Source organism: Hirundo rustica, chromosome 19 (genome assembly GCF_015227805.2).
Source record: "Hirundo rustica isolate bHirRus1 chromosome 19, bHirRus1.pri.v3, whole genome shotgun sequence".
Lineage (NCBI taxonomy): Eukaryota > Metazoa > Chordata > Aves > Passeriformes > Hirundinidae > Hirundo > Hirundo rustica.
Genome location: NC_053468.1, coordinates 10,183,836 through 10,200,659, shown reverse-complemented (window position 1 = coordinate 10,200,659; position 16,824 = coordinate 10,183,836). Strand labels below are relative to the sequence as shown.

Below are 16,824 nucleotides of genomic sequence, written 5' to 3'. Positions count from 1 at the left end.
GGAGTTGCCATGGAGCGGCACAACAGCACTTTGGCTGCCCAGAAAACCTTTTTTATTCGTTTCCTGGCCCCCTGCTCGTCCGTAGCGGGTGATGTAATGAGAGCTCGGTGTCTATGCGGTGTCCTGCTCTCGGGGAGTTGGACACGGATGGAGACCCCGGAGCAGAGGGAGCATCCGCCATCTGTTTGAATGGATGGGTCCTAATGAATCCGTCAAACCCAACAAACGCGCTTGACGGAAGGAATCTGGCCCCAAACACCTCCCGATGCCGCTGTCGGCAACCAAAATGCTCCCGAGCGGAGTGCTGCCCGTCCCCCCGCTGCCTGCTCGGAGCCGTGCTGAGCCCAGCCCCGGCTGATTTCGGCTGATTCCATCACCAGGTTCAACACCTGATTCGCAGCGCTCGCCTCCCGCTCCCCTCGGGGCTGCAGTGGGGAGGGCTGAGCTGCCGGGCCGTGCCGGGTCCTGGCTGAGCTGTTCCGCGGTTACTCAGCAGCTCCTCAGACCTTTCCCACCCACCAAGTTTCGGTGTTTTCCACGGAGCAGCTGCCTCCCCCTTAGCGCCGTGCTGCGCTCGTCCCCGGGGCTCCTGGCGAGCTGTTGTCCCCTCCCGGTGGCTTTGGGAGTGTTGGAAGTCCTCGGGATACGGATGGGCTGCGCCGGGAGATGAGAGCGGGACGGGCGCTGCGGTGGGAGCGGCTCCCCGGGCTCTGGGTACCGGAGGAGAGGTGTGTGATCCTGGGTGGCTCCAAGGGCTCGCTGGATTACAGGAGGAGCTTCCCACAGCCTGGGGAATGGAATTCGCCCGTTGTTGAGCCGTAGAATAGCTGCACAAGGCCGGCACCGGCACAGGACTGGAGCGCCCAGGGTGCTGGCATCACGTAGGCAGCTGCCACCGAAATGACACACTTGATTGAAGGCCAAAAGAACCCAATACGTAACTGCTGTGATTAAGCTCCATATGATGCCTCAGAGCAAGTAAAAACCCCTCCTTCCATCTCATCTTGCTTGTAACGAGACAGCCGTTGCAGGGATCTCATTTGGGTCATGTTGTGGCTTTTGGGGGATTTTGGGGGGGTTGTTTTGGGTCGGGGTTCTTTTGCTTCTGGCTGTACACACCCATGACCTGCAGCAATCCGCACCCCCGCGATGCCCCCTGAGAGCCTGGGGCTGTAGGTGTGCTGCTAGCTGGGAATACAAATCCGAGCAGGTAAGAGCTCCCGGTGCCATTTCTTTACCTGGGAATTTTCCAGCTGGCTTCCCGTGGGTGTCTGCACGCTCCCTTCCCCCCTGAATGCATGTGTGGGACAGTTCCCGGGAAGGGTTTGACGGGGAAGCTTCATGCTTTCGGTCTGGGGAGTCTCGGTGGATGCTCGGCTGCTTGCTGGACCTGGAGCCAAATCCTCTCTGCACTGCACCTGTGGATAAAGCTCTGCCCGGAGGGGTCTGCATGGCTCGGGACAGAATCCCACCGGGAAGTGCAGGACTGCAGCCAGGTCCTGCTCGGGGGGAAGCTCCCAGGGGTGTCAGGGCTCTCCCGCGGGGAGGATCTGTCCTGCAGGAGCTGTGTTCTGGTGCTCTGTTCCTCGGGGGTGTGTGGAGCTCGGCTGCTTCTCTCGGCCTGCCCTTAAGTTCTCGGCGGGGCAGGGGTTCGGTCCTGGGAACAGAGGGATTTCAGCAGGGAACAAAAGCACTTCGGGAGCAGCCTCTGCCTTCGAGCCCCAGGGCAGAACTTGGCTTGCAAAGAGAAAAAAAACCCCAAAACCAAAACGCAGCAAGAGGCACAAAGGGTAATTGAACCCAAATCTCTCTCCTTGCCTGCCTCAGCCGCGTGGGGAGCGGGGCTGAGCCTCCTTGTTCCCCCTCCCTGGCTTCATTTCCACGCGGGTTCTGTCCAGTCGCAAAGGGCTGGGGTTCTGCTGCTGCAGCCGACCCCTTCCACGCCATGGCAGATCTGTAACTATGGATGGATTTAGGAACAGCGTTTTGGTGGCTCCTTGTCCGGGCTTTGCTGCCCCAGCCCAGGTACATTGCAATGGCCGGTCCCGCGCGGCTCCCTCCGCCTCCAGGAACGCCGCCCCTGTAAGTTCAAACCATCGCAACTTTCTCGTCGTGTTTCTTTTGAAATGTCCTAATTTCTAAGCAAAATCATGGCTTGGCCCATGCAGAGATGGTGCTGTGCATGTTTTGTCTTCCAGAGTTGTGGTAAACTGAGCAAAATGCACATTGAGAAACTCCTTGGACTAGAAATACCCTCCAGCATCATTTTAGATTCGTGCTCATAGAGCTTTTATTGATTTGGGGATGAAATATGGCAGGCAGTCTATGAGGAGATGCAAATTCGAACAGGCAGAGCCTTCTCGGAAAATGCTGGGAGTGTCGGAAAGGTCTGAGAGCGTTCATTGCAACCAGGTGCCTTCCTCAGGTGAACCGAGAGGGTTTTTTGACGTTGTGTAAAAAGGCCAAGTCAGTTTTATTCAGTTCATCCAGCTCCCAGCTAATGATGTACTGGGAATTGATCATATGGAGGAGCTTTGCAAGGCTGGGGAGGCATTAATTGTGTTTTTAACCAGTGAATGTGGTTAGTGTTAAAAGTGTGAGGCAGAAACTCAAGTAAATCTGGGTATTATGCAATAGTTCTTGGGCTATCATGAAAAGAGGGCAATAGAAACAAACTGGTTTACAGGTCTGCTTTTAATTAACTGTAGCCTCCTTTGATAAAAGCACTAACATGTGAAAATGGTTCTCAGAATAAAGACATTAAGCAGTGGTAATAAAAGCCACAGTCTGAATTTAGTCTGTTGAACCTGGGGTCCATGGGCAGGACCTGGAAAATGTAAAGAAAATCAGTGTGTTATTCTAAAAGCGCCCTCTCATTGCTTGAACCTAGCATCAGCTTGTGGAGGCTTGCTGGGCATCCTCGCATTTGCATTTTTACAGCAGGAGAAAAGCAAACCTGAAATATCTGTGCTGAATTCTGTCCTTATGTCTGTCCCTCAAACATCTGCACCACTGCCCTCGGGTCTGTCCCTCAAACATCTGCACCTCTGCCTTTGGGTCTGTCCCTCAAACATCTGCACCTCTGCCCTCGGCTCTGTCCCTCAAACATCTGCACCTCTGCCCTCGGCTCTGTCCCTCAAACAAACATCTGCACCTCTGCCCTCAGCTCTGTCCCTCAAACAAACATCTGCACCTCTGCCCTCAGGTCTGTCCCTCAAACATCTGCACCTCTGCCCTCGGCTCTGTCCCTCAAACATCTGCACCACTGCCCTCGGGTCTGTCCCTCAAACAAACATCTGCACCTCTGCCCTCAGGTCTGTCCCTCAAACATCTGCACCTCTGCCCTCGGCTCTGTCCCTCAAACATCTGCACCACTGCCCTCGGCTCTGTCCCTCAAACATCTGCACCGCTGCCCTCGGGTCTGTCCCTCAAACATCTGCACCACTGCCCTCGGCTCTGTCCCTCAAACATCTGCACCACTGCCCTCGGCTCTGTCCCTCAAACATCTGCACCTCTGCCCTCGGGTCTGTCCCTCAAACATCTGCACCTCTGCCCTCGGGTCTGTCCCTCAAACATCTGCACCTCTGCCCTCGGGTCTGTCCCTCAAACATCTGCACCTCTGCCCTCGGCTCTGTCCCTCAAACAAACACTGCACTGCTGCCCTCGGGTCTGTCCCTCAAACACTGCACCATTCCCTCGGGTCTGTCCCTCAAACACTGCACCATTCCCTCGGCTCTGTCCCTCAAACATCTGCACCTCTGCCTTTGGCTCTGTCCCTCAAACATCTGCACCTCTGCCATTGGGTCTGTCCCTCAAACAAACACTGCACCTCTGCCCTCAGCTCTGTCCCTCAAACATCTGCACCTCTGCCCTCGGCTCTGTCCCTCAAACATCTGCCCTCAGGTCTGTCCTAGCTGGGGCTTCCAGTCTCTTTTTGGGCCTGGACCTTTCCTGGGCCTCCCTTTCCCAGCCGTTATCCAGCCATTTCACCTGGCTGGGGGGTTGGATCTGCGCTGTTCCGTGCCTGAGCCCTTCCCTGTTGTGCTGGCGTCCCTGCAGGTTTGGTGGCTGTCCCCGGGGTGGGGACAGCGCACGGTGGGATGACAGGGCTCACGGGGTTCACCTCTGAACCCCTGCAGTGGGTGGTGCCTGGGGGAGCTCGCTGGAGGTGCTGGTTTGGGGCTCTCTGGTCCATCCTTTTCCTCCTCCTCCTGTATTTCCGTGCCTTTGCCTGAAGTTCTTCCCGGCAGCAGGGGTTTGGGTGGTCAGGGATGCAGGGAGGTTCAAATGGGGCTGCTTTGCCTTTGAGCAGTGCCCGGGCAGCGGGGTTTGACTGGATGTCCTGGCGTGGCTGGCACAGGTGACAGCAGGAGCAGACACACAGGTGACAGCAGGGAGAACATCCGTGTGCGTCTCATTCCTTTGGGCTCTCTTTCTCCTGGCTGCTGGAATGCTGAACCAGAAGGTGAGCCAGCCCGAGGAGCCGGCACTTGTTCTGCCGTGGGAAGGGCTCTGCTGATGTCCTGCACAAATCCAGTTTGGCTTCATCCCTCGGCAGCCTCAGTTCCCGGGGTCTGTGCTGTGCTCCTGCAGGGCTCAGGAGGGCAGAGGCTCCCGGAGGTGAGGAGCTGCAGGATGAGGCTCTCCCCCCTCAGGGTGTGTGGACACCTCCAGGTCTTTCCCCTCCTGCCCAGCCCCGGGCAAACAGAGGAGGAAAACCCGGCCCGGGTGAGCCCTGCTGGTGCTCCCAGCCCGTCCCAGAGCAAGGGGCCGCAGGTGCTGCTGCCTCCAGGGACGGGGTGACCCCGAGGGATGTGTCCCTGTGTCCCATGGGCAGCGCTGGAATACCTGCACGTGTTTGTGCTGCTAATTAGCAAACGGCCCCAAGGGGTTGAGGACGTGTCCAAAGGCTCCCAAGGATGTCACAGGAAAGTCTTCCTTGGGGTCTATTTATTCATTCAGCTCAGAGGCTCTGCTCTGGCCCCTTTTAAAAGCAGCACTCGAGGAGAAATGGCCTCTCTCCTTTTCCCCCTGAATATCCCTGACCTCTCCAGGGCAGACATTTCTCCTGGAGAGCTCTCAGCACATCAACCCTTATGCAAATGAGATTCCAAAGAGAGTCAGCCCTGACATCATGAGATCAGCCCTGCCAGGTATTAAGGCTGGGAAGAGCCAGCCTCAGAGCAAATCCCAGAAAAAACAAGCAAATGAAGTCTCTGTAACTGTTTCCAATTATCCAGTGCCGCTGGTTCTCCTGGTGTTTCAGGAAGAAACATGGAAATCTCTCGGGGTCGAGCTTGTTTACAGAGTGCTTGTGGGTTTCAGGCCCAGCCAGCATCAGATTCCTCTTGTTCATTCCCTTCACGAAAGGCTGAAATAAAAATAAAGATGCTGTAATTTGTGCCACCCCAAGAGCTCAACACTGCTCCAGCAGGAAATGATCACTGGGGTTCCTGGAACAGCTTTGCTGAAATCTTCCAAGGGGCAGGAGCTTGCAGGGAAAGCAGCACAGACTGACCCTGCTCTCCCTGACAGGATCTGGTGTCTGGGGAATTAAGGATGATGAGGTGCTCCAGCACGGGGCCAGGGAACGCTCCAGAGGTTTGCAGCCTCACAGCTCGGGGTTTAGCCCTTGGAAAAGGCCCATTCCCAGGGACTGCTGTGTGTGGGGTCACTGGGATCCTGCTGCCACAAGCAGGGGGGTGATGTCAAAGAGCTGCTCCCGGGGAGGGAGAATGGATGGACACACAGAGCACCTCTGGCAGCGGCGCTGCAAGCCCTGTGCGTCCAAGGCAGCCGACATCCCCGCTTTCTGCAGGACTGGAGCCATTGGCACAACAGCCCCTGCACCCTTTGTCACCACAGCCCATTCCTGGGTTAGTGACAGCCCACCTGGTGGCTCTGGGCACCTCTGGCTGGGACAGGTCTGCCTTTGTGTCTGTTCACCTCTCCCAGCAGCCTGCTTCCTCTTTGGATCCCCTTGAGTCTGGGCCATTGTGTCTGAGGACACTTTTCCAAGGAAGCTGCTGGCCTGGATGTTTGCAGGGGAAGTGCTGGGAGTGAATCTTGGTTGGAATCTTACACCACAATCCACCCCAGTTTATATAAAATTATTCCAGTGTCGGGGTTGCCCTTGTCTCTAATTCCCTTCTGCTCAGTTCTGTGTGTTGGTGGCTCCAGTCCTCTCAACTCCCAGGGAAATTTCTGTAGGAATCATCAGCCATTGCTTTAAAAAATAACCCTCACCAGATGTCCCAAAGCCTCCTTTAAAGACGAGGTCTGGCAGAAGTCAGATTTATTGCGAGCAATTAATTGTCCTGCTAAGAGCCCTCAATGTTTTGGCATTTCATTAATAAGATGTAATCAACCACCAGGCTATTTGGAGTGTGTTACTCTGTCAAATCCGCTGTTAATTGTCATTATTTGATAGATTTCATGTTTATAATTACTGGTGTGTGACGCAGGGTGCGCTCTGAATAATCCATTGTGTATTGTTTTGTGAACCAGGGTGCTGGGGGTGCCAGGAATCACTGCTGCTTGTGTCTCCAGGGCTGATTTATGCCTGGCCAGGGGAGGGAACTGGACAGGAGGGAATGAACAGAAGCTCAGAAAAGTCCCCTCCAGCCAGGCTCAATGAGCAAACACTCAGCAGCTGGGAGTGGAGGGGAAAAGGTTCAACGGAGCAGGGAAATAACCCGGGCTAGGGATGGGTGATGGGGATGCACGAGTGACATTTCCTCCCTGCTTTGATGTGCTCCTCGTCTCAAAGCCCTGGGATATTATTTTTTTTTTGCTGTCAACAAGGACCTCGTTCCCATCATTTAATTCTGAGTGATCTTGTGTTGTACTTAGGAAAAAAAAAAAAAAAAAAGAGCTGAGTATTCCAGAGAAAGAGAACTGGGATGTTTTTGTGTGTGAGCGGCCAGGACTGCGGGGTGGGGTCAGTGTGAGGGGCTGGAGGGGTGGGTGATGCTCCAAAGGGGGAGCAGGTTCAGCTGTGCCCTGAGTGTGTGTTCAGCTGAGCCTGCTCCCCGCTGGCTTTGTCCATCCTGATTGCTGGAGAAGATGATTTCTGGGAAGGGGGCCAGGAGGAGCCCCCTCTCCGTGCTGGCAGGGGTGGGCACAGGGTGGTCCTGGCTCCCCTTGCAGCATGATCTGGGCAGGAAAAATGAGCTGCAGGTGGGCTGGAGGTGCGGTGGGACCTGGCAGCTCCAGCAGCTCCAGCATCCTTCCCCCAGCTGGCCCAGGAGGAGCTCAGAGCCTCCAATGTGGGGAACAATCCATCAACAGCCCGGAGTTTTCACCCTTTAACCCCACCAGTGAGGTACCAGGGCCTGGGGACAGCCAGGTGTGTCCCTCCAGGGATGTTTGGCCCAGAGGTTGATCCCCTTTGCCATAAAACTCTGCCTCACTTCCCGCTGTGCAGGTTCCTCCAGCTTCCCTTCAGGTTCCCAGCCTGGAGATTTGAGAGGTTTTTGTAGCCTGTGTGGGTTTTCTCTCCTAAATCCTTGTCACCTGAAAAAGGCTTTTTTTGGGAGCCTCTGTGTGATGGACACTTCTGTTGTCCCTGGTGTCCTGTAGAGGAGCTCAGCCCACAGGAAGGAATGGCAGGCTGGGCCACCCCAGGGGCAAAACCGATTTTTTCATGTTTCCAGGTGAATTACTAGAGGGGAGAAGAGATTAAATATTTTTATTGCATTGCTGGCTTTTTTTTTTTTTTTTTTTTCACATTATAACATCAACTCAGAGGCTTTCCGAACCTGCAAGATGGAAATTTTTTACTAATCTTGGTTAAACACAACTGGAGGCAGCAGCAGTAACAGGAAGTGGAAGAGGGCAGCAAAAATCTGGGGATTTCTGTCTGCAGAAGGTGGGGATGAGTTTGGGAGCTGAGAGGAGCCTGGGTGAGAGGAAATACGGGTGAGTCAGCGGTGCCGGTTCTTTAATCGGGTGCTTTAAGCCTGTTTGGAGTGGAGAGGGTCTTTATCCCCTTGTGAGCGCTGCTCTTACCCTGGGGACAGGCACCGGGTTGTTATCAGGTCCTTGCAGTCCTCTCCTCCCCGCGCTTGGAGCTGGGGATCAACCCCAAAATAACAAGCAGCGGCTCTGATTTCTCTGTCCCCTTGTGTTCTCACACGTGCAGCTCCCAGACAGAAATGCTGGATTTTATACCTGACCTGGCGCCCTCACTTCTCCCTTCTTGCCGGAATTCAAAGCGACAGCAGTTGTTTAGAGATGTGGTGCCTTTTCAAGTGCCCTTCTTCTGCTTTTTCATTTTGATTTTACTGCAGAAGGTGGGGAAAAAAAACCCAAAACCCAGCACAAAACCTTCTGAAGCTCCAAGTGCTTTGTAGTTCATGAACGTGGAAGTTTGTGGCTCCTGAGGTGGTGTGCACTACACGAGGTTGTCACTCAGATCTTGTTTTCTGCCTTGCAGAGGACTTTTTTCTTCCCAGTTACATCTTTGAACGCTGAGAATGATCTGTTTGTAAAGGCTTTTTTACAGAAGCGGTCACCATGAGGAGCTTTATTGTTGATATCACAACCCAGTGTGTGCCAGATCTGCATTTCCTGCCTGAATTAGAGAAACACTTTCTTAGGCTTATGCCAATAAATGATCAGATGGAGTCCAAATGCCATGGAGGTGTGCCAAGGGCATGGGGCTGTGATGGGTCAGGACTGGGAACGGTCTCTGGAGGTCACTTTGGGTTTTACCTGGATCCCCACCAGCAGATGTTCAGTGAGTCTCACGTGTGTGGATTTAAAGCTTGTGTTTGCAGTCCGTAAATCCTTGTGAAAGGTGGAATTTGTCTGGACGGATTCATTTGCTGAGAATATGTGTGTGGGTCTAATATGTTTGGGAAGCTGGGTCTAACTTCTGATAAGCACCCAGGAAAGTGGGAGCCCTCTTGTACCCCAGGAAAGCTCTCAGAGGGAGCTTTAGGGCTCCCTGCACTCTCAGCCCAGTGGCTGCAGCCCACTCTGAGCAAATCTGGCTCTCCAGACCTGCCCTGGGTGCTCAGTGCCCTGTGCAGGCTCAGCAGGAGCCTCTGCTCTCTCTTTATAAATATCCCAAATGTGCCTTCCTGGGGGTTTGGGGCTCTGTGACCAATAAAGATTGGGATCAGCAGTCAGCAAACACAGACTTCCTCCAGGTCCGGCCTCCCTGGGAGGATTTATTTTAGAGCCTTCTTTTCAAAGAGCCAGACTTTATTTTTCCCCATCCCAAGGCTCCTTCCAGGGCCGCTTCTCTTGGTTTGTAGCAGAGAACGAGCCTGAGCCTGCTCTCGGTCCTGGCTCTCTTCACACCCCTGAGCTGAGCCTGATTAAACCAGACCCGGGCACTTCATATCTGCAGCTTCAGCCTCCCCGCCTTGCCGAGCTCTGCGTCCCCCGAGCTCCTCCCGAGCCAAGAGGAGCCCCTGGAGCCCTGCAGGCTTTGCCACAGCTCGGGCTCGGATTGCGCTCCTGGTGCCAAGTTTGTGCGCAAAGTAAATTAAAAAAGAAAAAAAATCTTTAAAGCTATTGTTAGCGGCGGGGAACGCAGGTGACAAGGGACAAAGTGACTCTTCCCAGCACAAGGATTTTTGTCTTCCCTGAGCTGTGCTGGCTTCAGAGCAGCTGAAGGGAGGACTTAGTCCAGCTCAGCCTTTCCCGTGCCGGAGGTTAAGCCAGGCCTAACCACGACCCTGAGGTGTCACAGGAGAGGGGGAAGCACGGACAGCACCACGGAGAAGGACCAGAAATGGCAACGGAGCCTCTTTGGGAGGCTGCTGGTGTCCCCTGGCTGGTGCCTCATGGAGGGTCAGATAACCCAGGTGCTTCAGGTGACGCTGGGGCTCTGCTGTCCCCTTTGGATCCAGCTGGAGGTCACACAGCCTCCCTCCAAGGACAGTGGCTGTGGCTCAGCCCCGGGGAAAAAGGGATCATTTCCTCCAAAGTCCCTGCTCTTTGCTTTAGATGTTCAAATATTGCTGTGCCCAGGGAGAAGCATCTTTAACACCATCACTTCATTTGATGAATTTTTAAAGGGTTTAAAAGTGACCTCAGGGACTTCCCAGCTCCTGTTCCAGTTTCCCGGCCATCTGGCTGCTTCCTGGATTTTCAATATATTCCTGTGTTCCTTTCGGCCCTGAGAAAGGCTGAAAGGCCATCTTCTGTGTCCTTGGCCATCCATGGAGGTTTGCTTTCCGTTCTTCCAGCTTGGACTCCCTCAGCCCAGTCTGTGGCAGAGCTGGAAATCTCCATTTTATCCTCATCCCACTTTTTCTCATCTCTGCCTGCTCTGTTTGACACCACAGGGCTCAACATCCACCTTGGGATCCTGCCAGGGTGCTCCCAACCCCTGGGATCCACGGGATTCCAGCTCCATGGGGAAGGCAAAGACAGGATTCTGGGACACCCAGGCAGTGCCGAGGATGTTGTGTGCTCCATCCCTCAGGCTGGAACACCAGGATGGGCTCCCCAGGGTGGATTCCCAGGCATCCTTTGGGCTGCACACGGGAGAGAGGGGAACAAGGAACCTCTTCTGAAGCGGTGACGAGCCAGGGAGATCCAGGATCAGCAGAAATGGATCCCAGTTCCATCTCAAAGATGGATCCTGGAGCTGAACCTTGGGTTGAATGGTTGTGTGGGGCTTCACGGGCTCTGAAAGCCCTTTTGGGAGGAGCAGCACAGGGGCTGGTGAGGAAAGGGAACCACGTGAGCAGTGTGGAGATGGCTTTGTTTTTATCCTGAGGGAATATTGCTTATGAAAATCTCCTAAATTCCACGAACGCGGCTGTGCTGAGAGGCAGGAGCGAGGCTGGCAGTGCACAATGGGGCTGGAACGTGCCAGGGGACCACGGGGACATGTCCACAGCCTCGCTGAGGGGCTCTTTGAGGTTCGATGGCAATGCTTTTGTGGTGTTCTCATGATGTTATTCAAGGAGATTTCCCTGCTCCCAAATCCCCACGCTGTGTTTGGTTTGCAAGTTTCCCGGTGGAAAACGTGTCTGTGGAGCAGAACAAAGCCCCCAGCCCAGCTCCCTGCTCAGGGCTGGTTGGACACAGCTCTGGGGAGGGGCCACAGTGCCCAGATGGAACATCTGAGGATGCAAAACGCTGCCAGTGCCCTGCCCCCAGCCCCTGCTGCAGCTCCAGGTGTCGGGGGGATGGAGCCAGCAGCACCACTCCTCCCTCGGTTTGAGTTCCCCGGGGTCTCGCTGGGCACAGGGAGCAGCAGCCACAGGGAAGCTGCAGGTTGCTGTGTCTCTGACATGGGCATTTTGGGTCATTGAAAACGAGCCCGTCCCAGAATCCCAGAAAGGCCTGGGTGGGAAGGACCCGTGCAGTGCCACCCCTGTCACCCCAGGGACACCTCCCACTGTCCCAGGCTGCTCCAACCTGGCCCTGAACACGTCCAGGGATGGGAATTCCAGCCTGGACCAGTCTGGCTGTGCCAGGACAGCCCTTTTATCCCAGACAGGCATCGAGCACCTGCACATTCCCATGAAGCTTTTATGGATTCCAGCCTCAAGGGCTTTCCCACCCCGGTGCTTTGGAGCTCTCCCACTGCCTGACCCTCCTGGGCCCCTTTGTGCTGTTTTCTCCCCCTTTCAGGCTTGAGCTTGGCTGCAGGTTCCTGTCTGAGGGTGCTGAATGTTCCCAAGGCACAGCTCCACATCCCTGGGATGGGATCTGCTGCTGGGCCCCTCTGGAGCATCCCTCTTTAGAGCTGGGGGGTGCTGGATTCCAGAGGCTCTGCAGGGCTTCTGCTGAATGATATTACAGCTTAAAAAAACTTAATATATCTGGGCAGCAGAATTTAATCCAGGATTTCTCTCTCCAGGCTATCATGGCTCTCTTCCAGCACTAAAGCACACCACAGGATCCAGGTAGGAGCTGATTTTCAGCTCTTCAGCCCTCAGGGGAGAGGCATTGTCATATTTTTTTAACGGTTGTAGAAGCCAAGGCCGTGACAGTGATTTCAGGAATGCTTTAAATCCATGGTTCCCTGCTGTTCCATCTGTGGGTGAGCTCAGGGAGCGCAGGGCTGGAGCTTCCTTCACTCAGGGGGTGTCAGACCCCAGCCCCATGGACTGACCAAACACAGTCTGCGTCGCAGGCTCAGCCCAGGGGGAGACTTAAACCCCTTGCAAATGATTTGAAAAATCGGTGTAGCTGCTTTTAGGGATTCTTGGGGCTGTCCAAGAGTTGGACTTGACGACGCTTGTGGGTCCCTTCCAACTCTGGAGAGTGATTATCCAGAGAAAACAGGAACTGCTCGCTGCCCGAACGGTTTGTGGTGGGCCTGGAAGCAAATGGAGGTGGTGCAAAGGGCTGGAAGTGTCTCTCCAGTGACACCAGAGCTGGCATTGCCCCTGAGTGCCCCTGGGCCAGGTAAAATTCCCATTTTAGTGCTGAGCAGGTGTCAGAGGGAGCAACGCCTCAGGGCGAAACCCATGAATTGGCAAGGGCTGGGGAATTACAGATGTGCTTAATGAAACAGAACCCCTTGTTTACATTTCTAAATGTGCTGCTGGAGCAAACTGGCTCCCAAATAAAAATACTTAAAATTACGATTAGGATTTATTTACATAATTACTGCCAGAGAAATTCCTGGAACGTGCTGAGCAGTGCAGGAGGAACCTCCTGGCTCTCCCTCTGTGCTCGCCCGTGTCTCCAGGTTGGTTTGCTCCTGGGGGGTCTGTCACAGCTCCTCCCAGCGCAGGGAGGCAGGAAGCCTTTTGTTCCCCAATGAATGCATCCATATTTTCTATATGTTTGGTTTATGCTGTGCTGGGAGCACAGGCTGGGGCAGAGCCAGCTCCTCCTGGTGCTTGTGCTGGTTTCTGGAGCAGCATTCCGGAGCTGGCACCTCTCTCCTGAGCCAGAGAAGCTGGCAGCACGGGGGGTGCCCTTGGGCCCTGCTCCCTGAGCTGAGGGGTGCCTGCCCTGTGCCCTGAGGGCAGCGGTGGCTTTCAGAGGCGCTCTGGCCACTTCCAGCCTCGGAGAGTCCCTGGCCAGCTCTGGGTGGCTCTGGGGACTCTGCTGATTTATTTCTGCTGGAAATGTGCAGCCCAAAGCACAATAGGCCTGGGACGGGCTTGTGCTGATTGAATCCAGCCCTGGGCATGACAAATCTTCCTCTTAATATTTCAATTGACTTTGGCAAACTCGCCTCTTCCTCGTGTCTCCTAAATCACAGGACAAGTGCTGCTGACAGAAATTCCCACTCCTGGCTGGGCAGTGCCTGCCCTTCCCTGGGGCTGGGACCTGTGGGGTTTGCAAACACCTCCCTGCTCCAGCCTCCCACGGAGCAGGATTTTTCCTCAGCTGTCAGATTTGGGAGATGGGTATTTTCTTTGTGGGGCCCTGCTCGAATGTGGGGTCTGGAGCTGGGGCCCTGCAGTGACAAACCTCGCTCAGGGTGGCTGGCTGAACCCTCAGAGGAGGCTGCGTGCCCTTCATGGGGTCTCAGGGGTGTCCAGACCCTTCCATGCCTTTGGAAGTTGTGCTGCTGGCCAGCACTTGGGTCTTCTCCTGGATCCCTGTCCAAGGCCAGGCTGGACATTGGGGCTTGGAGCGCCTTGGGACAGTGGGAGGTGTCCCTGCCCTTGCAGGGGTGGTTCAGGATGGGCTTTGAGGTCTCTTCCTACCCAAACACTCCACGATGCTATAACCTTTTACCTGCAGGTCAGTGCAGACTCTGTGCTCTCTGTAATTACTGCCAAGGCTGAAATCTGCGGTCTGAGTGTTGGGAAATCCTGTTTTCCTAAGGCTCCACTGCTCTGGCTCCCCTCACTCCTCTCCAGCACCCAGAGGCAGCAGCTGCTTTGCTGCTTGTTCCTTCAGCTCCTGCCTGAGGCACAGGGTCCGAGCTCAGCCCACCCCTCTCACTGCACCCCGGGGCACTGGTCCAGGCCGGGCTTTGCTCCATTCCCACAAAACCAAGGCAGATGATGCCAACCACCCTCTCTTTTCCCATTCCCGTGGCAGGGAGAAGATGCCATTCCACCATGTGACAGCTGGCTTGTTGTACAAGGGCAATTACCTGAACCGCTCGCTCTCGGCCGGCAGTGACAGCGAGCAGCTGGCCAACATCTCCGTGGAGGAGCTGGATGGTGAGTGCTGCCCGGGCTGGGGCTGGGGCTGGGGCTGGGGAGGGTGTTACCCTGGTTTTTCTGAGGTTTTTTTAAGGCCTTTTTGAATTTCATAAATGGAGTCAGATCTTTTAGTTACTGTAGAATGTTAGAGCAGTTTTCTACCTTTTCCCACAGATGTAACATAAACAAATCCTTTGTTTTTCATTCTCTGTCCTTTGTTTGCATATTTCTAACCTGAAAACAATTGTAACTGACAGTTGGTCTGGCCACTGAGGCTGAGGAGTGGAAACCCCAAAAAGCCAATCTTCTGCTAGACTCACAAATGTATAAAAAGTAAGAAATAAACAAAGGGGTTTCTTCTCTCCGCTCTCTCAGCTGGGAGCTGGTTCGGAAGGACCTCTGCCTTGCGAAAATCTCTTGTCTGCGTGTGACTGCTTTGTGTGTCTCAGTGACAGGAGGGCTCCTCTGCACCTTCTCCCTGCTGTTCCATGTCTGCAGGGCAGGTGGGGAGTGGGACGGCTCAGCAGATCGGGGACACAGAGAACGCCCCTGACCAAAGTTGTGCTGGGAGCTCTGGAGCGATGTTAGTCGCAGCTTTTGTCCTTCTGCAGCTTTTTGAAATATTAAGCCTGCATTTTTATGGGCAAAATGAGAGAATTCAGGCTCATCCTGCCCCAAAGATGTCTTTAGCCTTCCCTGAGACCCTGTAAAGCTGAGTCTGTTCTTCCCACCAAGCCACATTTGCTTTGAGGCTTTCCCAAAGGGAGGTTCCTCTCTGTGTCTCAAGGGAAGAAGATGCATGGAGGTGTAGCTTGTGGCTTTAGAAGCTGGAAAGAGCTCTAAAATTCCATTTTCCAGATCAGTGGCAGTGAGCACAGAGCAGCCCTAGTCTGGCACAGGCCAGCAGGAAGGTTGTCCACCTGTGCTGCCTGGAGGATCCCATCGTTTTCCCCCTGGAGGCTGCTGTTGTTAATCTGCCCTGGCCCGGGATGAGTGGCCGGGTACTCCCCATCTGGTTCAGGGGAAAGGTCTCTTCTGTAGAGGATTTGTGGTGCACCAGGGTTATTTCTGAGTAAATAATTGGAGTTAATGTTGTTGACAGCCTGCCTTTGAGTAATGTGGAATGAATTGGAGCTCTTGGTTTGCTCTCCAGTAGACACTTGGTACAAGCCGTGGTCAGAATTGGGGCTTTGATGGAGAACTTCTGAGGGAAGGATCAAGGGAAGGGTGCAAGGTGGAACTGGTCCTGCCAGGACAACCTGGGGGCGTTTTGGAGAAGGAGGCCAGCATTTCTGCCCACCCTGCCCCTTCCTTGTGTGTTTGGTAAATCAGACCTTCATTATCCAGCCTTTCCAGCTCGGAGCCTCCTTTGGATTTGCGTTTGTGAGCTTTACACGAATGTACCTCAGGTACCAACAGTGTTTTCCTCTTCCCAATGAGGGTGTGAGGACACAGCTCGGGTGAGAGACAACCTGAGAAACCACTTCAGCGCCGCTTAGCTCGGACCCAGGAACCCCAGCAGCGCCAAGGTCACATTCTGGGCTCTTGTCCTGCAACTTGGCTTGAGGGTTTGAGTTCAGCTGAGCTGAGCTGGCTCAGCTCCTGCCCATCCCAAAGATGCCGATGGTGTGGCCAGGCACAGCTTTGCCGGGTCCCTGTGCAGGGTCAGGGGCTGTCACACACACCAGGAGGGAGGAGGTCCCGCAGCTCCCTCCAAGCACAAACAAGGGTTTCCTGTCATTCCTGTCCCGATTAGAGCACGGCTGCTGTAATTGCCTGTGAGATTCTGAGACGCGTCAGGAGCTGCTTCGAGCGGTCCCGGGGCTGGAACCCCTGGCACGGCCATGCAGGGCACGGGGGATGCTCGTCCCTGCTTCCCTTCTCATGGAAACGGGCCGTGCCGGGCGAGGGAAAGGAATCCAGCCCCAATCCCACCCTTCCCCTGCTGCCCCCGATCCCCGCGCGGATCCGGGAGCCCTCGGGCACGGCTTTGGAGCTGCGGGAGGAGCTGGAGCCCAGCCCCGCCTGCCCCGGGAGAATCCGGCGCTGCGGATCGTTAATTACCGGCAAATGCTGGAAATCAGGTGTGGAGGAGCCGCCTTCGGAGAAGGAGCAGCCGGGTGCTGCTCATCCGAGCGCCGCTGAAGTGGCCGTGCCGGGGAGTGGGGGCGCGGCGCGGAGCGTTCGTCGGCTCTCAAAGAGCCCCCGGGAGTTCGGACACAGCGCTTCACCTCACCGTCCATTCATTCCCTGCCCGCTAAGCGCAGCCTCGTGTTCCAGTTAAGATCCATGCTTTTCCTGGCAGCCTTTGCTCTACGCCCCCCTTGGCGTGGGCTTTGTGCCTTTGCCACCAGGATGTCCCAGCTCCGGGACAGCACACTGGAGCGCCACCTCAGGTTATCCTCCTCCGCCTGCGAACACAGGAGTGGCACCAAATTGACCCGTGTCTGAAAAGCCAGAGCCGCAGAAGAAGCTTTTCCATGAGCCAGCAGCGTTCAGCCTCTGGAATTTATACTTAAAATGAAGTCAGCAGTCTCCATCTCCCTGTGTTTTGTCGCTAATACCAGATCAGCGCCTGACTGTGCTGGTAATTGGGGAAGGTTCACTGCCCAAACCCCAAACAGAATTAGTCTTTCTGCCTTTAAGCATAAACTGTCTGAGGATGAGTAACAAAATGTTCTTCCTTGAGAAGTTAATGTCAGGCTATTGGAGCTCTGTGGATGGATCAAGCTGTGAG

The 16,824-nt window shown here is 54.9% G+C and overlaps 1 protein-coding gene across 5 annotated transcripts in view; it reads left to right on the top strand.

Annotated features, from left to right (window-relative positions):
• Positions 1-16,824, top strand: part of CALN1 (calneuron 1) — a 146,232-nt gene that overhangs the window by 45,600 nt on the left and 83,808 nt on the right. For 2 of the 5 annotated variants that reach the window (XM_040082682.2, XM_040082686.2), the window contains one exon: positions 13,981-14,105. In XM_040082682.2, coding sequence (XP_039938616.1) covers positions 13,981-14,105 — 125 coding nt within the window. Of the gene's footprint in view, positions 1-385; positions 1,211-13,980; positions 14,106-16,824 lie in introns of those variants that run through there. The other 3 variants (XM_040082684.2, XM_040082685.2, XM_040082683.2) reach the window with 3 other exon arrangements.